This window comes from Sceloporus undulatus, chromosome 9, assembly GCF_019175285.1.
Source record: "Sceloporus undulatus isolate JIND9_A2432 ecotype Alabama chromosome 9, SceUnd_v1.1, whole genome shotgun sequence".
In the NCBI taxonomy this organism is placed as follows: Eukaryota; Metazoa; Chordata; class Lepidosauria; order Squamata; family Phrynosomatidae; genus Sceloporus; species Sceloporus undulatus.
In genome coordinates, this window is record NC_056530.1 from 26,044,222 (window position 1) to 26,070,776 (window position 26,555).

Sequence of the window (26,555 nt, forward strand, 5' to 3'; positions counted from 1 at the left end):
ATTTGGATGATGAAGACACAGCTGCTCTAGGCTCCAAGTGGAAGGAAAAGCACTCTTTCCTTTCCTTTCCCCCTCGAAGCCCAGGCCAGTCACTTCTTCCTCCTCTGAATAGTCTTTCCTTCTTCCTTTCCAAACCAGCAAGCAGCAGCTGTGGTCAACCCTCCTAGAGCCTGGTGAGGACATGAAACTCTATGGGCAAAGCACCTGGTTGATGGAGGATAGCCCATTGTGGCTTTTCATCCCTTTGGGATCCATGCAGCCAAGAGCTGGCAAACCTATGTTCTCTGAACCTTTGATGGCCCTGCTAGAAACAATGACAAGAAACACATGGTGCAAAACCCTTCATGTTCTATGCATGTTCCATGACTGCAATATCCTTGTTTCCATCACCCAGGAATAAATCTGAAAAGCTGTCCTTCTAATCCACCATTTCCAATCTCATGGGTGCAAACGCTTCCTTCTGTCTCCTCCTCTCTTGAGAAATATCCAGATTTGGCTGCAAAACACTGGTAGTAATGGTGAACACTTAAGTTTTTAGGGTTGTTGGTTTGCAGTTGAATTCCAGGTGGTCCATTTTCGGTGGGGGGTTGGCACAATCCACCTTCTGTAATGCTGAGATGGGTGGCATAATGTCTGTATAGAGGCTGAGCTGCCTAGGAGTGGCATTTGCCAAGTTGGATATAGTAGCCTCTGGTGCACTTTGCAAATTGAACCATTGGGTATGTGCGTTGTGTTTCCACAAGAGGGAGGAAAAAGTGTGCATCACTTCATCATCCCTGTAGGAATCGTCATAAGGATGGGTGGTGGTCCCCAAGGAACCCACATTGGGCACATGGGTGTCCCCTCCATAGTCCTCTGTATTTCCTCCGAAGATTCGTGGGTCCAAGAACGTTCCCGAGAGTTGCTTCTGTAGCCCAAAACCATCCTAAATCAGGTCTCTTAGGCACCAGAGTTGTCCTTTCCTCTTCAAGGTTCATAACAATAACAATAATAATAACAACAATAATAACAATATATAATACATAATTTAAAAAACGAACACGTGTATTTATTTTGTGACTTTCTTCTTTTCTTCCCCGCCCCTCTTTTTGAGTTTTTTTAGCTGCACAGGGCTACCAACTTCAATGAATGAATTAATAATAGCAATAGTAACAATAACAATAAAAAAAGACACAAGTGTTACACAAAGTTCTGTCCCTGAGCCAAGAGAACCAACTTGGTTGTTGTTGGGATTGCAGCTGAAGGGAGCTATGCACTCATGAATCTCTGGTCTTAAATCCTTTCTGGTTCGCTTGCAAAATAATAACAACCCCCCAAAAAAAACCCTACACAGGGTAGGCATTACCATTGTCCCACAAAAAGGAGTCCCCCCATGCGCCCTGATTTCTGAGCTACTTGTTGAGCTTATATCCATATGCCACCAATGTTGGCTTTCTTCTCCGGGTGGATAGAGGAGGACAAGGGCAGTCCTTGCTTCGCCGCAGGTTGGGCTTGGTTCCCCTAAGGAAGAAGAAGTGTTTCCAAGGTCTATGGATTCTGTTGCAACCAGGCAGGCAAGTGGCTCAGAAGGAGGAGGAGAAGACCTCGATCTCTTGAGGAGGCCGCTTGCTCCCATATCAAAGGGAAGTTCCACCAAGTGGCCAGGAAGGAGGGTTCGGTTCCTAACAGAGTTCTGGAATTCCTTGGGAAGGTGAGAAAGGTGAGTCCAAGCGTCACACCAGGTGTCCCCGGCCATTGATGTAAATGCCGTTGGTGGTGGGCTTGGCCCGGAGCGTGCCGTTCTCCTGGACGAAGTGAGTCATGGCCTGCTTGATGTTCTTCTCCCCGTCTCTCTGCTCTCGTTCCTCCTCCTCTTCTTTCTCCTTCTCTTTCTCCTCGTTCTCCTTCTCTGTCTGGTTTTCCTGGACTGGAGTTGGGGGTGGAGGAGGAAGCTCTGTCTGGGTCTCGATTTCTCTCACCGTTGACAAGGTGGAGTAGCTGCGTCCTTCTGCTTCCTCGCCCTTCAGTCGTAGGGAGAGAAAAGAGAGAAAGAGGAGGAGTGGTTGGGTCACCAGAGTCAGCAGGCCTTCTAGGGGATATGGGGGATTTTTACCACATTTGGTGGCTTTCCTGGGTCATTGTAGGCCCAGGATCTGCTAACTGTGGATGACAGGCAAGTCTGAGCACAGAGCGGGGGAAAGGATGTGCAGCTTGCAATCCCTTACTGTGGCTTGCAATCCCTTATTGTCTCCCTCCTTGGCGGTCTTTAAACCGAGGCTGGATGGCGATCTGTCGGGTATGCTTTGAGAGTTCCTGCATGGCAGGGGTTGGACTGGGTGGCCCTTGTGGTCTCTTCCAACTCTATGATTCTATGATTTGAAGAGTGCCCCCCTTTTACTTTCCCATCCTGAATTTTCATGGCACGATACCAGCCTTCTCTTTCTTCCCTTCTCCTTTCCACCTGGCGTCCCAACAGATCTAGAAGAAGCAAGCCCAGATCTGATGGGACATTGGCTGGTGTGGCTGGTGTTGAACCCTCTCAGGTGGCCAGTTACATGTGGTGATGGTGAAGTGGTGGTAAATGTGGGCCTGCTGCCCATATATTAGGGCATGTGAGGTGGCTTAAAGCAAGTAGGAGGCTCCTGGCACTGCTAAATCACTGATCCCAAGGCGCGTCCCCCTGAGGTCCTCAGGTTCCACTGAGCCAAGAACTTACCATGATCGAACACAGGCTGGTTTCCCGGAGGCTGTCGGCTCGGAAGCTCCCTTGCCGGCTGTCCCGGCACAGACTGTCTGTCCGCAGGCTCTCCCGGCACAGGCTGTCACCCCGAAAACTGCCCTGACGGCTCTCGGACCTCAAGGGGAGGTTCTCTTCCGTCTGGGGAACAACCAAGAAAGAACCAGGGGGTGATACCAAGAACCCGAGGCTGACCATTCTCTGTAAGCATTTATGCTGGGAAAGGTTTGCCAGGTCCCAAGAGTTCAGAAGCCGAGGCCTGAGATCTAGGGAGAACCCCTTGAGATGCCACAGGAAGCAGGACCTGGTGGTGATACAAGATGGTGGCAACCCACACCTGGTGATGTCATAAAGCCATGGGCGCACATGTCTTCTTGAGTGGATTTACATCTGCAGAAATTGGAATTGGGCACTTCCTAGTAATATCCATATCCAGTAAACTGGAACTGAGCACTTCTGCAACTTTTGCTAATGCTGTGTGTCTCCAAGTCAGTTTTGACTGATGGCAAACCTAGGTTGAACCTACCATAGGGTTTTCTTGGTTAGTTTCATCAGAGTGGGTTTGCCATTGCCATCCTCTGAGGCTAAGAGTGTGTGACTTGCCCACCAACATCCATATGCAATATTTACGATGTTTGCCCATTTTCCCTCAGCTGCTTCCTCTAGAGGGTGCTGAAGGGCTTTTGTGGCGTAGCGTTGTGGTTGTCAGTCTTTATCTCTTGATAATTTAGGACTTCAGATCTCAGAATCCCTGGCTGTTGATCATGTGGACTGGGGCTTCTGGGAACTGAAGTCCAAAACAGCTGCTTGTTTGGAAACCACTGGACTTAGCAAACCCACATGAGGAAGGAAGACATGGGGGAAAATAAGAAAGAGGGTGTTGCAGATACCCCAGAGGACAGGATCAAGATTCAAAATGACCTGAATAGACTAGAAAGCTGGGCCAAAGCTAACAAAATGAACTTCAACACAGAGAAATGTAAGGTATTGCACTTAGGGCGGAAAAATAAAATGCACAGATATAGGATTATGGGGGACACCTGGCTGAATGAAACTACGTGTGAAAGGGATCTAGGAGTCCAAGTAGACCACAAGTTGAACATGAGTGAACAGTGTGATGTGGCAGCTAAAAAGGCCAATGCTATTTTAGGCTGCATCAATAGAAGTATAGTGTCTAGATCAAGAGAAGTAATAGTGCCACTCTATTCTGCTCTGGTCAGGCCCCACCTAGAATATTGTGTCCAGTTCTGGGCGCCACAATTCAGAAAGGACATTGAGAAACTGGAGCCATGTGTCCAAAGGAGGGCGACAAAAATGGTGAAGGGTCTGGAAACCATGCCCTATGAGGAACGACTTAGGGAGCTGGGGATGTTTAGCCTGGAGAAAAGAAGGTTAAGAGGTGATATGATCGCCCTGTTTAAATATTTGAAGGGATGTCATATTGAAGAGGGAGCAAGCTTGTTTTCTGCTGCTCCAGAGAACAGGACCCGGAACAATGGATGCAAGCTGCAGGAAAAGAGATTCCACCTGAACATTAGGAGGAACTTCCTGAGAGTAAGGGCTGTTCGACAGTGGAATGCACTCCTTCCTCGGAGATTGTGGTGGAGTCTCCTTCCTTGGAGGTCTTTAAACAGAGGCTGGATGGCCATCTGTCAGGGATGCTTTGATTTGGATTTCCTGCATGGCAGAATGGGGTTGGACTGGATGGCCCTTGCGGTCTCTTCCAACTCTATGATTCTATCTGTCCACAGCAATGGAGCCTCCATGTTTAGAAGGATTCCTGCACTGAAAGGGGGTCGAATCAGATAACCCTTGGGACCCTTCTATAGTTTCTTAAATGTAATAAATTCCATCAACCCCATCTTGCCCTCCTTCCTTTCCTGGTTCTTCCATTTTATCTCCTTTGCTCTGACCCACAGAAGCATCCGTCCGCCTCTCAATCCTCACCTGGTTCCGGGTGTCGGTGCTGTGGCTTGAATGGAGGCGCCGGATGGAGTTCTCCCGAGTCAGGGTCAGCTCTTCTTCACTGTCAGATGCAAAGAGAAAGGGGAAATTGAGAGAGAAGGAGAAAAATATTCTCATATGTGGACAAGGATGCTTGACTGAGCAAAACATTTCACACATTTTGGGATGCACTGGTTAGGGGGCTGCTGGGAGTTGCAATACTGGCCCCCATTTGGGAGGGTCAAGATTCCTGGATTATTCGGTCGGGTCTGTGTGTTTTTAAACAAACCCTTGCAAGTGAAATTTTCACCAAAAAAAGAGACTCAAAATGTGTGTGTGTGGGGGGGGACCCTGCAACAAATGTACAAGTGGAGAAATCTTGCAAGTTCAAGAGAAGAACCTAAGCAACAACATCCCTCAGTAATGTCTCTTGTTACAAGGAACAAGGGAATTGTCTAATTCACAGTTTGTAAGCTGCTCTGAGAGCGTTTCTAAAGAACGGTACAAATACAATAAATGACAAGGATGAAGAAGAAAGTCCATCCTCCAGTATTGCTTACTATTTCTCGGTGATACGCTTGGTTTTCCGCTTGTGGTAGCAGGTCATGAGGATGACCACCAGGACCAGCAAACCCAGGAGGACCACGGAGATGATGCCGGCTCCAATCATGGAGATGGAGACCACGTCCACCTGCTTGGCTTTGTTCCCTGGAAGAGGGACGGCAGGAAAGAAAGAGAGAAAGATAGAAAGAGATCCTTCAGCTGGTGCCATGGTCATGACTATGACAGACCACAAATATGGATCCACTAAGGATCCAGTAAGTTTGATCCTGAATCCAGCCTATGGGTACTGCTTTACATTGATGTCATGGTAAACCACCCTGAGGATACAAACATTTTCATGACAAATAAATGAATGAGATACCTATTATGCTGACGGTGGCCCTGACTTCCTTGGTGGCAAAGCTGTTGGCCACTTGGCAAACATAGGTGCCTTCGTCTTCAGAGCTGAGGGCTTTCTGGAAGATCAGGGTGTCTCCTTTGATTTTCACTCCTCCTGGAAGGGGTTCGTCCAGCCTGGAGAAAGAGAGAGCGAGAGGTCAAGATCATCAAGGGATGTAGTGAGATGTCAGACCTCCGTATCCACAAATTCCTTATCTACAGATTCAACCATCCATAGCTTAGAAACATACAAATACACACACACACACATATACAGTGGGTCCTTGTTATCTGCTGTGGTTTGGTTCCTGGACTCTCAGTGGATAACAAAATCCGTGGATGCTCAAGTCCCATTAAATTTAATGGCATAGCAAAATGGTGTCCCTTATATAAAATGGAAAATCAAGGTTTGATATTTGGAATTTATACTTTTTTGAATATTTTCAAGGCGTGGATACTTGAATCCGTGGATAAAAAAAGTCAGTGGATAAGGAGGGCCACCTGTGTGTGTGTAAGTGTGTATTAGTACACTTGAAGGATATGCAGCTCAGAGCAAAAGGGGAAGGTGGGAGAAGGAGAGAGAAACTGGGACATTTTAATAAGAAATGTAGGACGGCAGAGGATGAATAGGGACAGTTGGAGGACATTGGGTTGTGGCAGAGATTTGAGGGAGGAGATCACCCTAGGCAGGGCCATGATCCTTGGTATGAGAACAGGGAGATTATTGCAAGCGTGCGTCTTGTCCTTTTCATGCCGCTGCCTTCACGCCAAAGGCGAAGGGCTCACCCAGAAGCGGTCTTGCAAGATGGGGAGAAAATATGGCACCCGTTGGAGAGGCCTGGGCCTGGTGACAGGCTGCTGGGCTCTCCTCCTCCTCCTGTTCTCCTGGCCTTCCTGCTGCCTGTCCCCACCCGAAAGGCATGCCCAGGCTGGTGGAGGACTTGCAGGGAAGGCGTTCTGGTGGGGGAAGGAGGGCGGGCTCAGCCATGACATCATGAACAATAGGTGCCGAAATCAAAGGAATCCCTTCCCGTTTCCCACGGTGTCTTGCATAGCTGAGCCGGTGCCGGAGCGTGTCCAGGCACCTCCCCAAACGCGGCAGGGATCCAGCCAGCCTCTGAACCGACGGCGCAACAGTGCCATCCCTGCCCTCCGCACTCCCCTATGCACGCCATTGGCACGCAAGACACATCATGTGCCCTTTTATGGGGAAACGCATCCATAAAAGGAAGGGAAGTGTAGACTCTTAGAGCTGGAGGGGACACCAAGGGCCATCTGCTTCAACCCCATTTTGCCATGCAGGAAGAGGCAACCACAACCAGAACAACAAAACCCACTATACAAAACAGGAGAGAGGAACCTCAGAAATATGACACTGAAATATACAGCCAGCCCTTTTGTCTTTTAGCCACGGATTCAAGCATCCACGGCTTGCAAATATTTAAAGTATATATAAGTTCCAAAAAGCAAACATTTTTTGCCATTTTATATAATGGACACCGTTTCAAGCATCCATGGATTTTGGGATCCATGTGGTTGTGGTTGCCTGAGGCCAAGCCCCAGCGGATACCGAGGGCCTCTATACTTTATTATCATCAAGCATCAGCTTTCTATTGCAACATTTTTGTAAATGTAGTCTTATTCTAACACAACACAATCATATAAATCACATGAAAACCAATGTAGTTTATCATAAGGTATTATCGCACTTTATCCCATTAGTTCAAGGTCCAAAGCGTATAGTTTAATGATTAAGTCACATCGTAGTGTTGCAATACTTATACTCCAATGAATCCAGAGTCAGTACTTGCAATAAAGTTAATCCATAGTCAACGTTTGTAGTTGAACTAGGACTCTGGAGGCCAGGGTTCAAATCACCATTCCACCAAGGAAACCCATTGGCTGACCTTGGGCAAAGTCACACCCTCTCAGCCTTGGAAACCCCCATGATAGGTTCACTTTCAGGCCTCCGTAAATTGGAAATGACTTGGGGGGGCACACAACAACAAGCAACTGGAAGGGATCACAAAGGCCAGCCCCATTCTGCCATGCAAGAAGGCACCATCACTCCTCAAAGATGCCCACCCAAGCTCTGTTGGAAGACCTCCAAAGATGGAGACCTCACCACCCCCTTGGCCAGACTCTTCCACAGTTTCTTACAGTTAAGGATGCCTTCCTAAATTCCCTTTCTGGAAGGCAGGCAGACTTCAAGAGGAGTCCCATCCCTGCCCACCCACCCCATGCAAAACCTTCCCAGACCCTCCATCCCAACATCTCTCTGCTGACTTGGCTGGTTCTTCTGCCCCATCCACCCTTTTGCAAAAAGAGACTTAGGAGGTGCATTTCTCCCCGGAGGGCGCTTCCCCGAAACCCAGGCGGCATGTCCCAGCTGGTTCCTCGGAGAGCAGCTCCAGAGAGAGACAGGCGGGATCCAGGAAGGGCTGGAAGATGAATCAGTGTTTATGGAGGATCAAGCCTTCCCTTTGAATGCAATTCGGGGGACACTGCTGTGAGTGCCACCAGTGGAGAACGCAGGAGGCCCCAAAGCCCAAGCGAGGGATGGCACATCGGTGCTACATCTCCCTTCCAGGGGCAGAAAGCAAGCACCTCCAAGGTTATTGTCTTGATCCAGAACCAGGTGCAGTGCCAGGCCTCTCCAAGGGTTGTTTTGGTGCCAAACACCGGCACAGTTTGCTATCACAAGCTTTATAGGGTGTAATTTTGCAGCGGAGAAAGTGGGCTCCCACCCAAATTCGATCCTGGTCTGAGCTAAGATTTCAGAGTAATATTTAGGCCAGCATCCTGCAGGCGGATTTAGGTTTTTCATAAATAGACTTACACCTTCAGGAATTGGAATTGGGCAGTTCTATAATGTCTATAGCCAGGCAAGGGCTGCTGTTGGGGAGTCAGCAAAGTGACTGACAAAAAATGGGAATGATGCACATTGGGCACCAATGAACAACAGGACCCATGTGCTCTGTTGCCAATGCACATTGGTCCTGTTGTGCCTCAGTTCTGTTTTGCACTGCAACACTTGCTTGTGTCTGTTGCACATCTTTGCAATTCAGTCAGCCTCAAACAATGGCAATGACAAACCCAAAGAAATCCCCATGATAAGTTTGCTGTATGATTGCCATAATCTGAAGACAACTTGAAGGCATACAACAACAACAACAACAACAACAACAACAACAACACAGTGAAAGCCACCCCTGGGTAAGGCAGAACGACTGGAAAATGACCTGCTTGACCAACATGGTTTGCCCTCAAAGGGACCAGCAATAGGGCATGATAGACCAGATCTTGGAATTGTGTACCTTAGAGGCTCTAACACCATGGTTTGCCCCCAAGGGACCAGTTGTATTATAATGACGCCTCAGGAATTTTAGCAAACTGATGCTCTCCGAGATGAATTGGGAGATTCGCACAGCTCTTTCCCTTTGGATAGAGCTAAGGCCAGCAAAAATTGGAGATTTGGGCTTCACCTCCTGGCTGGATTCAGTCCATGAAAACTGGAGACTCAGAGCCCTGAGATCTGGCAACCCTCTTCTCCCAAAACAACTCAGCTGTGGCTATCATATTTTGGACACATCGCAAGACAACATGAGAGACAGAAGGTTTGAGGAAAAGAGGAAGAAGAGCACAACACAGGTGGATGGACTCCATCAAGGAAGCCACATCTGCCCTGACATTGCAAGACCTGAGTTGTTGGAGAGCCTTCATTCATGGGGTCACCATAGGGAAAGTCACAGCTGCTGTTCTGCAAGGTCCGAGCAGAGAGCTGTGGATGATGGGGACTCTGGCTGGTTTCTCATTCATAGGGACACCACAAACCAAAGCTGATGTGGTCATGAATAACAGCAACGGTAATGCTGAAGGCGTAGAAAATGGCTCACCGCGTCCAGTTGTAGGTGGGTGCAGGGTTCCCATCCCCAAGGCACTTCAGAGAGGTCCCCTCTTTGCCCTCGGTCCAGTCATCCTCTGTTTCATGGCCCAAGATGGAAGCATCTGAGAGATCTGCCGGAGCAACACAGATAACATGGAGAAACCCAAAAGTTGTGGAGGAACAGAGGACACCTTCATTAGGGATAGTGCTCTCTCACATCACATTTTAAATTCTGTCCTTGCAATGTGTGATCCGTCTTTTAACATTTTGGTGAGCTGTCATTTGATTTGTCAATAACACTGCTGATTATTTTTCATTGTAGTTTAGTGGTTTAAGCATTGGACTATGACTCTGGAGACCAGCATCCGAATCCCTGCTCAGGCACACAAACATCCTCCCCCAGAGAAGACTTTCCAGACCCTGAGACCTGGAAACCCTAAAGCTGGTGGAGGCTGAGAATGGAGATACCTACATGCCACGTTGAGGGTGTGGGTGATCCTCTTCTTGTGCTGCAGCCCCGGGTGCGAGACCACACAGGTCAGAGCCTTGCCATGCATGCTCCGCCCGGGCACCACGTAGAACTCGCTGGTGACCGAGGCCGAACGGGGATGCGAAGACTCCTGGCTTTTGGCCTCTCCACGAACCTCCGTCTCCCAGGTCACAGTCGGGATGGGGTTCCCTTCCGCAGTGCATGAGGCAGCCAGGGTGCGGCCCTGACCTTCCTCTAGCGGAGGGCCGAGGTTCAGCGTTGGCAATGGTGGCACTGCGGGAGAGGTAGAAATTGTTTTAAATATATACATGCTTATATTCTACATTAGCAGCTTAGAATCACAGAAACTTAGAGTTGGAAAGGACTCCAAGGGTCATCAGTTTGACCCTCTTCTGCCATGCAAGAAGACACAATCATAGGGCCTTAGAAATGAAAGGGACCCCAAGGGTCATCCAGTTTGACCCTCTTCTGCCATGCAGAAAGACACAAGCCAAGCTTTCGTGACAGACGGCTATCCAGCCTCTGTTTAAAAACAGCCTCCAAAGAAGGAGACTCCACCATCCTCCAAACCAAACAGCTCTTACCATCAGGAAGTTCTTCCTAAGGTTTAGGTGGAATCTCTTTTCCTGTAGTTTGCATCCACTGCTCCATTGTATCCTACTCTCTGGAGCAGCAGAAAACAAGCTTGCTCCATCCTCAATAGATCATCTCTTCAAATATTTAAACAGGGCTAACATGCCACCCCTTAAGCTTCTCTTCTCCAGGCTAAACCTACCCAGCTTTCTAATTCACCCCTTATAGGGCTTCATGGTTTCCAGACCTTCCACCATTTTGGTTCCCCTCCTTTGGACACATGGCTCCAGCTTCTCAGCATCCTTCTTGAATTGTGGGACCCAGAAATGGACACAATATTCAAGATAAGGCCTGAGCAAAGCAGAACGGAGTGGTGCTGTGACTTCCCTCCATCGAGATACTGTACTTCTGTTGATGCAGCCTAGGATCACATAGTTTGATAATGCTCACTTTGGGACTACAGCTCCCATAATCCCCAGTCAATATAGCCAGTAGGCATGCTGGCTGGGGGATTCTGGGACTCAGCGGTGGCCTTGGGTGATGAATCCAGTGCAGCTTTTGGCAAGCTTTAAAAGAACTGTCCAAGGTGCTGGACTCTGTCCAGAACTTTTTAAAAAGCCTCCATTTTAAATGGAGTAGAGTCACAGACATGGTCTCTGCTGGAAATTGTAGTTTGTCTGGGAATTGTAGATGGCTGTGACACCAGAGCAAAGCTTTTTGGACAAACAATTTATTTTGGGGGCGGGGGGGGGGGAGAAAGAAAAGGTTTTGCAGGTGTGAAAACATGGAGTTTGCAAAACCTTGGAATTGTTTTTGTATGTGGAAATGAAGTAAGGTAAGGCTAATGTCCCTAGCTATTACCTAGGACTTTGAGGTTGATTTTGGATTCAAATTTGCCCAAAGGGAAGGTGATCAGTTGGCATTCGTAGGTCCCTTCATCCGCCTGCACGGCATTCTTCAACAAGATGGATCCATCGTTGAGGGACCCTTGAGAGTGGCGCAAAACCCGTCCGGCATAGGCATCTTGGACATGCGTCCCATGCTCTGCATGCAGCACCGCCAACTCCATGCCGGTCCCATCATCCCCACGCTTCAGCCACGTGACCTGGAGCACCTTCTCCTCTTCTGTGGCCTGGTAAGAGCAGGGCAGGGCCACATCTTTGCCGAGAACCGCTGTGATGCTGCTCCGGGGATTCAAAACTCCTGCCAATGCACCTGGAAAGAGAGGTAAAAGGTGACATAAAATCATGGCACTGTAGAGAAGGAAGGTGTCCCCAGGGGTGATCTAATCCAACTCCACCCAGCTCATCGATGGAGGTAAAAGAAGGTTAGAGTATACAGAATACAATTGTAGAGGTGGAAGGGATCCTAGTAGTCATCTAGTTCAACCCCACACCAGCTCCTCATGGAGAAAGGAGAAGGTGACATAGAATATGATTGCAGAGATGGAAGGGATACTTGCGTCATCCAGTCCAACCCCAACTAGCAGGGGAGAGAGGAAAAGGCAACAACACGGATACACAGAAGAGTAGATTTGGAAGGAACGCCAAAGGATATCCAGCAAGCCCCAGCTTCTCTGGCAGGAAACACACCACTAAGGAATATCTGAGAGGAAGCCATCCAAGCCCTATTTAAAAACGTCTAATGGAGAGGACTGTGCATGGATAAGAAGGGCCTGGCAATGGGAAGGCCAGTCTATCTTGGGGGATCCTGTTTGGCAAACATTGGCTGGCCTACCACAAATCTTTCTTCCATTGACCTCACCACAGCCAGGCCACTATAGCCATTGCCAAGAGCTTCTTTTTTAAAATCCTATAACAATAAAATACTAAAAGGCAATAAAACAGGCCTCCTTCAAGGGAAGGGAAGGAATTAGGACTTCCCCTCCATCCTGGTGCTGCTTGTTTTATGTTGTTGACTATTAACAAGGGGATAAGAAGAGCTTGGAAAGACATATTCCCTGCATTGGATGCATCTGATGCACACTGGATACTTCTGATGTTAATGGGATACACCTGATGGACATTGGACAGTGACACTTCTGATGCGCATTGGACATTTCTGATGCACATCAGGGACTTTTTCATGAAAACCAGGCACTTCCAGTGTGCATCAAACGCTCATGTGCTCCAGGACTTCCTAGTCAGAGACCGGATGCACCTTGGAAAGTGCATTGATGCGCATCTGGCGCATGGAGCCACAGCCCATTTGTCACTCAACCGTTGTGCAATGGATGCCCATCAATCACAGCAGCCCCTGGTTGAGCCCAGCCATTGCAAAACGTCTCATTTTGTGCAAAGACCATTTAGAAAGCCGCAAGCCCCTTCCTGAATTCCAGCCTATGGAATCCTGGGATTTGGAGTACATTGTGGCACCAGAGCTCTCTGACAGAGAAGGCTCAGTGTCTCACAAAAATACAAAAATTGCATAGGACGGAGACAGGGCAATTAAAGTGGTGTGAAACGGCATTAATTCTGCAGTGTGCATGCAGCCATCAATTCCAGAATATACGGAGGTATCATTTGGAAGGCACCGGATATGAATCAACGCCTGCCCTAAAGGCGGAAGAAAATGGATTTAAAATTATTCCTGCATCAGTAATCCAGAAGGAAGGAAAGAAGAAAGGAAGGAAGGAGCATCCTTTCCCCCCCAGTTCTGTTTCTGCTAGACCCCGGTGGGACTCCAGGCCTTTTGGTTCGACCGCATTCTTGCCTTGCCCCTCCAAAGAGTACCTCTGCTCCTCTCCTGCCCTCATCCCAGCCTTGGGGCCCGGGTGTGTTGCTCTTTCTGCGCACCTCTCCCTCTTCTCTTCTGCAGTCACAACTGTCAGTTGAGGTATGCAATCCATCCTCCAGGGAAGCAGACCGGCTGGAGAGTCCAGCCAAACCGGCCTGCGCAGATACCAGGGCTCTGTCCCAGCTTGTGTCGGAGATCCCATCCCTCTCTCTGCCGACAAACCTCGACACCCTCGCTTGGATTCTTCCCCACGCAAGGCGAGGTTGCGTGCGGAGAGCGCCTTGCAAAAGGGTAACATGGCTACTCCACTGAGCCAAACCCCAAAGGTCTCACATTCTCCAGCCACAGTTTGGAGTTTTGAAAGTTTGCAGGGAGAATTTGGCCTCATTGTTTAGCCTGTTGTTGTTGTTGTCATCACCGGCTGAAATCCTACTTCGCAGTCCATGCTTCCTAACTATATATACCTACGTTGCAGAGATGAAAGGAAAAGCCGTGAGTGCATTGTGCATCCAAGCACCGGCAAGAGTGCTCCAAGGGGCAGCAGGCAGGCACTTCCAATGCACTGGGCACTTAGCGAGAGCAAGAGCAGGAACATTTCTATCAGTGCACTTAAGCACTCCTGAAGTGGTTTACAATGTGTAAGCCAATTGCTCCCAACAAGCTGGGGACTCATTTGAGCAACCGATGGAAGGATGCAAGGCTGGTATTAAACTCAGAAATGTCCAGCAAATGTGCTGTGAGCATTTGATGCTCATCAGGCACTTCTGATGTTTGTTGGAAATTTCTCATGTGCTTCAGGTCCTTCTGATGTGAAACAGGCACTTCTGATGTTCATTGGGCCCGTCTTATGTGCTTCAGGATGTGCATCAGGAACTTTTGATTCGCACCAGATACTTTTGATACCCACCAGGCACTTCTAATGTGCTTTGGTCACTTCTGATGTGCATTGGGGAGCTCTCTCATGCACATTGGTGCCCGTTGCTCACTGGGCTTGTGGCACATCAGATGTGGCCCAAAGCTCATTAGAAGCACCTGATAAGTATCAGACTCACATACCAAACCTGCACCATATAGTTGCTGCAAAGAGTTATCACAGCTGCATTTGTTTTGGCAGCTTATAAAGCTTTCATTTCTCTTCCCCCTTCCTCTTCTTTTCTTCTATGATGATGATGATGATGATGGTGACTCTTTACTTAGATCCTGCCTTCACTCCAAAAAATGGGGGGAGAGCTTAAGGCAGTTTACACATTAAAAGAAAGAGAACATTAGCTGAGATCATAGACTGAGGAGACGAAAGCTCACTTTAAAGCTCACAAAGTCATGCGCCGTTTGCACAATGCTGCCTAACTAGTGAATGGTGACACTCTAAAATGACACATGCAACCAAACATCTATGTGTATCTTTGCACACAATGCTTGTTGTGCGTTGTGCTTGATGCAAAGGCATCCCATGTGGGTCACATATTAGCATCCATCGTTTATTGTTATGTCTTTAGCAAAATACGTTTGGCTCTGTAGTGGTTTTACTAGTTCGCAGTGTCCCTGGCACTTTGGCAGAAGCGCACACCTGAAATAAAACTGTATACATTCAGTGCCAAACTAAACAGTATTCAGGAAACCTCTGCCATGATATCCAGCCTCTTTTCTTCTTTTACAATCCTCATGTCACTCCGATCTCCAAAGCAGAGCTGGGCAATGCTATTTTTTAAGACTGCCTCTCCCAGAATTCCTCAGCTGTGCTTCTCTGGGGATTTTGGAATCTGTAGTCCCAAAAATGACCAAGCTTTGCCTTGGTTGCAACAATACGTCGGGGTCTGAGCCAAGAAACCCCTGTGATAGCATTGCCATTGGTCAGAAATACTCAAAGCCACACCACAACGACAACAAACCATGTCACCTCTCAGCCATTGCTCACAAAATGTGATTTCTAGACTCTCTACTATCTTGTTCATCTTTATTTGGAGAGCTGTTGGCTTCTTGGGATGAACGGCGGTGACCAAATTGGATGCAAAATGACACGCAAGAAGAGCCCGTAGCTTTGTGCCCAAGGATCCGTCCTTTCCCGTAAACCCAAATGGTGACCTTCTTGCCAAAAGGACCCACGTCATACAAGGCAGGGGCATTTGGGGGAAACAGCCGTGTTTGCTTAGGATCCCAACCGCAAAAGAAAACACCATTGTGAAGGGAAAGACTCCTTTACAACTCAGCAACACAAAAACACACACAAAGAAGAAAGGACTTGGGTTTCTTTTTGGGTGCCTTCCCAGGCCACTTTTTTCTCCTTCACGCCCAAGGACTTGGTCTCTTTCCAAGAGATACCTGGGAGGTAAATTGCATTCCTCCGTGACAAAGGAAGGCAAGGAGGTGCAGTGGTTAGGGCCCTTCACTCAAGACTGGGCTTTCTTTGCTAAAAGGTTCCCAGCTTTAGACAAACGATAGGGTTTCATTGCTAAAAGTAGGGTGTCCATAAGATACCAATAGATATGGCTAAATGAAGACAGCTGGGTGCAGATGTATCTCCAAATTCAGATTATGTATTCAAATGCAATGGGCCTTTGGTATCCGCTTGGGACCCCCGATGGATATCATCTACAACTTCCTACAGCTTCCATCATCCCCCATCCACCACAACTGGCACCATGGGATTGTGGGACATGCAGTCCAAAACACCCAAGGGACCAAATACCCATCGCTTCAGATCCTGTTTCGAGTCTCTTGAGATCGGAAAGCAGAGGGAGCCATTTAATAAATTTAATAAATCCTTCCCCTCGGACTTCAAACATGCTCTCATTTCCCCAATTGTGAAAAAACCTTCTCTTGACCCCTCCTCTTTGTCTAGCTATCGTCCGATTTCTCTTCTTCCCTTTCTTTCTAAGGTTTTGGAACGGGTTGTCTATTCGCGCTGTCTTGAGTTTCTTGAAGCCAATTCCATCCTCGATCCCTTTCAGTCTGGCTTCCGCCCAAAGCATTCTACAGAGACAGCTCTCACTAAGATCTCGAATGACCTTTTACAGGCCAAGGCTAATGGCCTTTACTCTGTTCTCATCCTTCTTGATCTGTCTGCAGCCTTTGACACCGTTGATCACTGTCTCCTAATTGACATACTCTCTGACCTTGGGTTCTCAGACTCTGTTCTCGACTGGTTTAGATCTTACTTGACTGGCAGATCTTTTGCAGTAGTTGCAGGTGGTCAGACTTCTTCTCCTGTTCCCTTCTCTGTTGGAGTTCCCCAGGGCTCTGTTCTGGGTCCCCTTCTGTTTTCTCTCTACACACTGTCCTTAGGAAAACTCATCAGCTCTTTTGGCTTTTCCTACCATCTCTATGCCGATGACACCCAGCTGTATCTTTCCGCCCCTGACCTTTCTCCAAGGCTTGAACAGCAAGTTTCGTCTTGCCTCACAGCTGTCTGACAGTGGATGCGCTATCGGCGTTTGAAGCTCAACATGTCCAAGACGGAGCTTCTTGTCTTTCCTCCTAAGCCCAACCTTCAACACTCCTTTTCTGTCTCTGTGGACAACATTTCCATTCAACCAGTCCAGCAAGCCCGCAGTCTTGGCTTTATCTTTGACTCTTCTCTGTCGTGTATCCCTCAGATCCAGACCACAGCCAAGGCTTGTAGATTCTTTTTGTACAATATTGCCAAAATCCGACCATATCTCTCCGCCTCTACTGCCAAGATCCTGGCCCATGCCCTAGTGATCTCACGACTTGATTACTGTAATGTCCTCCTGGCTGGGCTTCCTTTTTCTCACCTCCGTCCTTTAATCTCTGTTCAGCATTCAGCTGCACGCATTATCACTTCCACCCACCGCTCTGACCACATCTCTCCTGTGTTGGCATCCCTTCACTGGCTCCCCCTCCCTTTCCGCATTCAGTATAAGCTCCTGCTGTCCACGTTTAAAGCCCTCCATGGACTGGCCCCTCCTTACTTATCAGACCTTCTTTCTCCTCACCTTTCCACTCGGGCCCTCCGTTCTGGTAGTCAAGGTCTGCTGTCTCAGCCCAGGATTTCCTCTGCCCCATCCCGGATTCGCCCCTTTTCACTCGCTGCCCCTCACTCCTGGAACCTTCTTCCCCCAAAAGCAAGAGCCATCACTTCTTTAACCAGCTTCAAAACGGAGTTGAAAACCATCCTGTTCAGAGAAGCCTTCCCAGGCATTGCATAATTGTCGCTTACTATTTGATGTTCTTGTGGTGCCTGTTTATTGAACCATTTCCTGTATTGCTATGTACTGTATATGTATTATCCTACTTGAGAGTATGTATTTTCCTGGAAAACAATTAACCATCCATTATGAAGCCTCTGCCTTGGTCCAGGCCTTGGAGGTAGAGAGGAACTGCTGGACCTCTTACCCTTTCCCGTCACCACTCCCTTCTCCTTCTGTGTTCATGTCTTTTTAGATTGTAAGCCCGAGGGCAGGGAATCGTCTAACTAAAAGATTGTATGTACAGCGCTGTGTAAATTTACAGCGCTTCATAAATAAAGGTTAATAATAATTAAACGCGACAACGGCGCTATAAAATTAAATCCTTAACGAAGTTCAAGCTGAACAGCAAATTAGGACGGCTATCGAATTGGCAATCTGAAGCGGTTTTTTTTTCCAACGGGCAAATTCTCGACAGAATTTCGTCTTGAAGAGACGGTTGTGAACATCACAACTACAAACCCCAGATTTCCACTGCATGGAGCCAGGGCAGTCTGAGCAATGTCAAACTACACTGAAAGTCTGCAGTGTGGGGTTCCCAGGACAAAGGTTGGGGGGGGGGCTTGCATTGGTGCAAACTAAAGTCTTGCAACCAAGTAAAACAATGTCATCCAAGGAATCTGTATTCGTTCTGCTCATTAGCCTTAGAAGCCCAGTTTTGGCACAGCCTGAAAGGCAACCGACTTAACAAGGAAGGAGGAGAAGGATTGTGGGCAGTTGTGTGTCGACACAAGCGGGTGACTCTGCCGCCTGAGTCAGAGGAGGCCAAGCCAGTCCGACAGGTAAGGGTTTGCGTGACTGACAAGGGATATCACAGATGCACCTCCGCACAAAAAGCACTGTACACACACACACACACACAGGTATACACACCCTGCTTGCTTCCTCTTGGGCCCTCACCCAGCCTCCCTGGGTGAAGAGCACACACAAACACACAAAGGGGTGCCTGGGTCCCTTGCCGCAAGGGGCCACATGCCCTTCCATTTTCCTCCCTCTAATTTACAAAGCAACCCTGGCAAGCCACACTCTCTCAGCCTCAGAGGAAGGCAAGGGCAAAACATCTTGGATTAATTCATTGGAGAGGGTTGCCGCAGATTGGCGTTGAGGTGCATAACAAGTGGGTTGGGCGTTGCAGAGCAGGATTCGAACCCCTGCTCAACCATGGAAGCCTATTGGGTGATACCTTGGGCAAGTCCCGCTGTCTCAGCCTCAGAGGATGGCAATGGTACATCTTCTCTGAATAAAACTGGCCAAGAAAACCATTATATATTGCAGTCAAGGTGAAGATGCACAACAAGTGGTTTGGGTGTCAGACTAAGACCCTGGGCAGCAGGATTCGAACCCCTGCTCAGCCATAGAAGCCCACTGGGTGACCTGGGACAAGTCACATTCTCTCAGCCTCAGAGGACGGGAAAGGCAACCTGCCCACTCTGAACAAAGACTGCCAAATGACGTAAAGGCGCACAACAACAACACAAAGTACACTTTGGCTATCTTATGAGCTGATGCGAACAAGGACTCCAAAACCCATCAGCCTGGTGGCAGAGATGCAGCCCATAAAACACACGCCAGGAGCTAAACCACTGAGTGTGTCTTGTTCCTTGCGCTCAGGGAAACAGAAAATGGGGGCACTTCCGCCAAGCATGCATGCGCACTTGTGCCTGCGCATCAACATTAAAGCATCAGGGCAGGGTGTGTTCGTGCACACACACACACACACACTGCAGCAGCCAAGGTGTCATTTGGAAGTGCTGATAACGCCCGAGGTTTGTCAGCTCTTTAATAGAAAGGTTTCCACCTGTCAAGATCTCCAGCAAGGAAGGCCCCACACCCCTTTGGTCCTTTTGGTGCGGCGGAGGGAAAGGAAGCGCATGGGACTAGGCAGGTGCAACAAGGCACCCAGGCAGCCAGGTTTCCCACCGACGACGACGACGACGTCTAAAAGAGATGAGCAAGGAGGAGCCCTCAAAGAGCATTTATTGGAAGGCATTGCAAACGCCTCTTCCTCCGGCAAATGCTGGATTTCAGTCGTAATTGGATCACATTTTCATTTTTTAAAAATGAAAAGTATACTGTGGGCCCTTGGTATCCGCTGGGGTTTGGGGCCAGGACCCCTGGGGGTGACAACATCTATGCTCAAGTCATCATCTTCATTATAGTGGGTCCTTTGGCATCTGCTGGGGTTTGGAGCATCCATGGATGCTCAAATCATCATCATCATCATCATGAAAGTGGGGCCTTTTGTATTTGCTGGGGTTTGGGGCCAGGATCCCCAATGGACACCAAAATCCATGGATGCTCAAGCTATTACTATTATTATTATTATAGTGGGGCCAGGACTATACCCTGGGAATGCCAAACTCCATGGATGCTCAAGCCATCATCATCATCATCATCATTTTTATTATCCTGGGGGGGGGGGGTGTGGGTGTGTTTCTGTGACGGTGTGCCCTGTGGCCCTTCTCCTGCCTGCTGCCTGTTGCCAGGAGGGGCCCAGAGTTCTAGCTGGGCCGCTGACGAGACAATGGGCCGCTTGTGACCGTTGGGGCCGCTGGGGCTGCAGCAGGAGCAGACAGGGCTGAGGTCCGTCCAGGCAGTAGGCGGAGGAGGGCAAGGCTGCCAGGAGGATGGCCCCGGGGAGGGCAGCCTTCGCGGCGGGGCTGGTCCTGGGCCTGCTGCTGGCTCCCCTTTGCTTCGGGGGACGGCGCCTGGTGGTCCGCAAGGAGGAGCGCGAGGAGATCAACGACGACTTCCGGATGTACTGCTGGAGCGCCACGGTGATGGTCCTGACCGTGGCCGCCTACTGCAGCTATGCCATCCACGCCGTCTCCCTCTGCTGCACCAGCACCGTGCCAGTCACAGCAGTGGTCCAGGTGAGCCCTCCTTCCCGGGCACCAGGGGCCCCCCTGGCAGCCCTCAGCAGCACTTGGAAAGCCCTGGACCAGAAGCAGGCCTCATCAGGATGAGGATGAGGATGATGGTGACGATTTACCTCCAGCAGCATCCACTTCCCCAGGAGGACACGCCTCCAAACCACCAGCACCCCCAGCTTTAAATTGAACCCAGTTTGTTTTTTGTTTAGGCGACACCTTTGGATGACACCTTGGTGCCCCTGCCTTGCCATCGCGTGGCCGAAGGGCGCCCCACAGCCCACCTTGGATTGACGCTTGGGCGCTACGATCTCCAGCTCCTGAGCAGAAGTCCCCTTCGGCACATGCGCCCATCTCATGGTCCTCTTTTCCCCCCTTTTTGCGCAGGTGACCCAAGGCAAGCAGTGCAAAAAGCTCACATCTCCCGCTCAGGAGGAACGTGGTGGCGGTGGCGCCAGCAACAGCGATGGCGGCAAATTGGTGCCAACCGGCAACGCGGAAGAAGAGGCCAAGTCCTAAATGGGGAAGGAACTTGGCAAGCACACCCCAGGCGACCCAGGAGTCCGAACCGGAGCAGAATCGGCACAACCCCCCCTTCCCCTTCCCCTGCCTTCCTTCGAGGGGTGTGTGTCCCCAGATCAAAGCTTCCTTGTGGAATTATTAAACCCTTTTCGTGTCCTTTCATTCCGTTTGGAGGCAGATTTATTTGTTCCCCATTGGCCCTCCTCCCAGAGCTATCTGGGTTTTCCATCCACAGCCCAGCAAGTTGGAAGCTGGCAACCCTTGGCATGCAAAGGTCTCACCTTTCCTTGGGACTTTGGCAAACCTGGCTGAGGTCTCTAGCAAAGAAACTGCCCCGGTTGAGTCCCTCTCAAAATGGCATCAGGGGGTGCATCTACACAGTAGACATAAAGCAGTTAGACACGGCTTGAACTGCCATGGCTCCATCTTGCAGAATCCTGGGATTGGTAGTTTTGCAAAGCACCAGTGCTCTGGCAGAGAAGGCAAAAGAGTTTGCCGAACTACAGATCCCAGGATTCTATACTTAAAGCAATTCCAAACTTGTTCCTTTCTACAGCCCAGGAATTGGTCAAGATAGCAAAAAGTAGAGAGACATCGTGGTTTGAGTGTCGGGCCAGGATCCCAGAGACCACGCTTTGAATCCTGGTTTGGCCACAGAAGCCCACTGGGTGGCTTTGCACAAGTCACACTCTCTCAGCCTCAGGTTGGCAATGGCAAGCCCCTCCTGGAGGAACATGCCAAGAAAAACCCATGGCAGGGCCGCTATAAATTGGAAACAACAGGATGGCACACAACAACAATGAAAGCAAAAGGGATTCATGTACTATTTGGGTATGCTTTTAATTGTACTGTTCTATTTAATAATGTAAGCTGCCCTGAGTCCAGGTTGGGAGAAGGGTGGGATATGGAGAAAGAGAAGGAGAAGAAAGAACAGACAAACCAGGAGAGGTGCCTGGAACAAAAGGCGGAGGATATGGAGGGTCTGCACTACACTTCACCAAATTCAACAGCCCCGGTTTCTGAAGAAGCGTGCAAAAGATTGCATTGGCAACCAAGGGAGAAACCCTGGGTTAGGATGAGGCTGCAACGCTTGGAGGGTTCCTTGCCTAAAGAGCCCATGATCTCAGTGAGAGGACTTAGGCTGGCACCTTGGCACACGCTCTCTTGCACTGCTGCCCAACAAAAGCTTAATCCACCCACTGAGCCGGTTTCAACCTCGCTCGGTGCACTGTGGCTCGGAAAGGGCTTGAGCCCACTTTTGGGCTGGAGCCAAGCGCTCTCCTCTGTCACGGCACCCAGGTTCAAAAGTTAGCCCAGCCGGTCCATGGATGCTTCTGCTTCAAGGCCTGGTTCCTATAAGAATCAAACACAAGAAACACCTGGAGGCAAGCAACCAACTGGAGCCAGGCTGGCATTTCAGGATTGTCCCAGGCCCATAGAGTGCATCTACGCAATAAGAAAAATACACTTGGATACCACTTTAACTGCCATGGCTCCATCCTATAGAAATCCTAGGAGTTGTAGTTTGGCGAGTCTTGAGCAGAGAAGGCTAAAGACCTTGTGCAACTACCAATCTCAGGAGTCCATAGGACAAAGCTCTCTGTTGGCTGCAGTTGTTGTATGCCTTCAAGTCATTTTTGACTTATGGGGACCTTAAGGCAAACCCATCCTAGGACCCCCTCAATGGATACCAGAATCCATGATGTTCAAGTCCCATGAAATACAATCCATTACTACTACTACTACTACTACTACTACTACACTGGACCATGGTATCCATTGGGATTGGAATCCAGGACCCTCCATGGATATCAAAGCCCATGTATGTACAAGTCCCATGAAATACAATGGGGGATGATGATGATGATGATGATTACACTGAATCCTTGGTATCCATTGGGGTTTGGATCCAGGACCCTCCGTGGATACCCAAATCTATGGATGCTCAAGTGGCAAGGAATACAGTGACACGGTGAAATGGCACTTATATAAAATGACACAATCAAGGTGTGTGTGTGTGTGTGTGTGTGTGTGTGTGTGTGTGTGTATACAGTACATATATATATGGATGGTTGAATCTGGGACTCTATGATGCTATGCTTGAACCATCCACATCCATAGATTCTTTATCCATGGATCATGAATCTGTGGCTAAGGAGAGCTACTTGTAATGAAAACTGACACTGCTTTAAATGCTGCAGCTCCAAGGTATGGAACCCTGGGATTTATAGTTTGGTTTATAGTCTTTTGCAAAACTACCAATCCCAGGATTTCTGGAGGATGGAGCCATGGCACTTCAAGTGGCATTTAGATATATTTTTAAGCCATGGCTGGCTGCATCTATGGATAGAGAGGGCCAACCATTTACACAAAGTTAGACAGCACAGACCATGACTGAGGATTCCAGCATCATAACAACAACAATATTTTGTGTCTTCCTGCACACTAGCTGTTCCCTTTTCCTTTCTTCTCTTTCTAAACATGGGTCTCTCTCCCTCATTCTCGTGCATTAAGAGGCACAGACATGCAAGCGCACCGGTTGTCTCCGTCTCGAACACACCCCAAGTATCAGCCACTCGGCAGTTTTGGGAGTTTTCTGACAGATTCATAACAAATTGCACAAGAAACCAGAGGCACCGGTCGGTCCGGCTGGGTGGGCCCTGGAGGGAAAAGGCGAAGGCCTTGAGAATGCAAAATGGAGCAGGAAGAGGCTGGCGCAGTTGCAGAGAGAGCCCAACCGGCCCAACTGGGTCGGGCCACGGCACCGTCTCCGATGATGGAGCCCCGTGAAAACCATGGCCTCCTGCAGAGAACTTGTGCAAAGCCTGTGTGGATCCTAGCCTAACATAACCATGCAAGGCATCCTTCGCTTGGGAACTCCTTGCCACAAGACCTGGCCATGTGGCCACTGATCCACACTGTCCTTGCATCAATTTCAGGGATGGTTTTAGTTTGGTTTTGCAAAGATGGGTGAATTGGATTTTTGCTCCTTAAGGAAGCATCTTGTTGCTGCAGAGAACAGGAGCTGGAGCAATGGATGCAAGCTCCAGGAAAAGAGTTTCCACCTCAACATTAGGAGGAACATCCTGACAGTCAGGGCTGTTTGACTGTGGAAAACACTCCCTCTGAGATTTTGATGGAGTCTCCTTCCTTAGAAGTCTTTAAGCAGAGGCTGGATGGCCATCAGTCAATGGGGATGCTTTGATTGAGAGTTCCTGCATGGCAGAAGAAGGGGGTTGGACTGGATCAGGGCCCTCGCGGTCTCTTCCAACTCTAGAGATCTATAGAAATCCAGGCTGGGGACCTAACACCTGCATCATGCAAAGATGGAGTGACCCCTGATAGGCTTTCAAAGGGACCTTGTCCTCTGCTTTCCTTCTTGGGATGTCCCCTTAAGCCCCCCACCCCAATTTGCACCCGCCAAAGCTGGGAAAACCCCACCAGGCGGAGGGGAGAGGGAGCTGGCGGGAAGGAGAAGACCGCTTTTGAACAGCACCTGCCGCTACCTGCAAGACCCAAATCCTGGGCCTTACCTGAGCCTTCCCAGCCCCATTGGGATTAGGCTGGCTGTTTTAAGGGTTTAGCTGATCCCAGACATTGCATTTGGGATCCAGCAACCACAAGAGGCAGGCAGGGTTGCCTCGACATGACAAGCAGCGGGTGGGGGGCATCTCTGACTCATGTTCCCAGTTACAGCAACACTGGGTACCAATGGAAACCCTAAATGCCAGGCTTGGGAAACAAAGTGAGGCAGATGTCGCAGGTCGCTAGGCCTCCAGGCCTGCTCCGAGTGCCCAGTTTTTGGTGTTTAGCTGGGAGGTGAAGGTGCAAAGTCTCTCATTTTGGGGGACTCAGTTCCAACTCAGCTAGGAGAGCAGCAGCTTCCTACAGTTGGCCAAGATGAACTAATTTGTTGCTGCAACTTGCAAGGAATTTGCAGGGGCTTACATATATATATAGTCAGCTTCTTTTGTTGTGGTGGTGTCAGGACTCACCCTCCATTCTGTTCTGCATCCACCTTCTGGCAAGCAATATATCTACCCTCTGGCTAGAAGATTAAACTTCTTTATCTTGTTTCCTTAGCAAGAATACTCTCATTTGGAAATGGTCCCTTAGCTAAGATTTCTCTCTTGATTTGCAAAGTACTTGTATATGACATTTGGTCCCATTCAGTCTCCTAGGAATGTGCCATGCATCTCCCAGTGCCTTAATGCTGCAGCTTGGGAAAGTCCAGAGCTCTGTTCCTGGCCACTGTCCATTGCCCAACAGCTCTTCAAAGTCAAGAATTTCTTCCTGATGTTTTGGTGGCATCTCTTTTCCTGCCATTGGAATCCATTGGTTTATGTCCTAGTTTCCAGAGCAATGGGAAACAAGCTGGCTCCATCTTCCCTTCCATGACATCCCTTCAGGGATTTAAAGATGTCACCTCACCAGCTCCCATTGCACAACACTGTCTGTACATTGTGACATCATGGTCGCCTTGAGGTGGATAGGGACATGGTGCAAGTACTCAGTTCCAGTTTGCGCACATGTGCGTAAGTACCAAGACGCAAGACCCGAGCTGAACGCCTGCCAATATTTTTGCAGGGAAAACCTTGGGGTTGTTTTTTTTAACCTTCTATGGAACCCAGTTTGCACCAAGGCTATAGATGTTGTGTTTTGTGTGTGTGTGTGTGTGTTCTACAAAATACTGTTGCAGCTGCCTTATTTTGGATCTACAAATGTAGGAAATATTGGGGAGGTTGTCTGCTTCTTTTCTGAAATCAATCAATCAATCACTCACTCATTCGGTGCTCCTTGCAGCAGGAGGAGTGGTAGCACACATTGCAGGCAGCAGAGCGGAGCAAATATTCCTAGAAAGGCGTGAATCATCCCCCACAGGAGCCAAAGGGCAGGGCAAACCTAAGCAGGGCCTGAGATTAATTCTTCGCATGATGATGATGGGGATTCGGAGGCAATAGGCCCTCCAGGTGTTGTTGGACTGGACCTCCCAGCATTCATTGGCTTGGCTGGCCAGGGGTTGCAAGCTAGGATCCTACATCCGGCGGATATTGTGTAACCTCTGGGCAGTTCCGCTTCCTCTTGCTGCCTGACCAACTTTTTGGGTGATGCTGCTGTTGCTCATCACTGGTTTGGAGGGGTCAGAAATAGGCAGCAAATCCAACAATGAAGATGTTGGTCTGGTCTCCAGTTGGGAAGGAAAGGAGAGTTCACCCTCCTTTTCCTTCCCCTCTGAGCCAAGACCATCCGCTGCTTTCTCCTAACCTGTTTCTCAGCTCCACCCTCTCCATCATCATCCCCCTCACTGAAAAATAATGAAATCATTGTTGCAAACACATCTGGACTTCATGTACCAGTATATTCAGTATATTCTGGAGTCTATTGGAAGGTGGAGCCAGGTTGTTTTCTGATGCAACGCAGGAGATGACCTGAACAAATTGTGGCATGCCTTCAAGTCCTTTCTGAGCAACAGCCACCTTATCACCAGGGTTTCTTGGCAAGTTTCTTCAGAGGGGTTTGTCATCGCCTTCCTCTGAGGCTGAGAGAGTGTGGCTCACCCAAGGCCACCCAATTGGTTTCATGGCCGAGCAGAGATGCCCTTTCCTGAACCAAATGCAAGAACTGAAATTCTGGCTGAACTTTAGGTGGAACTTCCTGAGGGACCAAGTGG

The 26,555-nt window shown here is 49.0% G+C and overlaps 1 protein-coding gene across 4 annotated transcripts in view; it reads right to left on the minus strand.

Moving 5' to 3' along the window:
• Window positions 1–1,709: 1,709 nt before the first annotated feature.
• NECTIN4 (nectin cell adhesion molecule 4) overlaps window positions 1,710–26,555 on the minus strand; it is a 39,528-nt gene continuing 14,682 nt past the window's right edge. For 3 of the 4 annotated variants that reach the window (XM_042440071.1, XM_042440072.1, XM_042440073.1), the window contains 8 exons: window positions 11,413–11,766; window positions 9,961–10,251; window positions 9,499–9,619; window positions 5,586–5,737; window positions 5,221–5,368; window positions 4,664–4,742; window positions 2,696–2,857; window positions 1,710–2,000 (listed from right to left, as the gene is read on the minus strand). In XM_042440071.1, the coding sequence (XP_042296005.1) occupies window positions 1,713–2,000; window positions 2,696–2,857; window positions 4,664–4,742; window positions 5,221–5,368; window positions 5,586–5,737; window positions 9,499–9,619; window positions 9,961–10,251; window positions 11,413–11,766 (1,595 nt within the window). In that variant the 3' untranslated portion in view covers window positions 1,710–1,712. Of the gene's footprint in view, window positions 2,001–2,695; window positions 2,858–4,663; window positions 4,743–5,220; window positions 5,369–5,585; window positions 5,738–9,498; window positions 9,620–9,960; window positions 10,252–11,412; window positions 11,767–13,346; window positions 13,653–26,555 lie in introns of those variants that run through there. The other variant, XM_042440074.1, reaches the window with a different exon arrangement.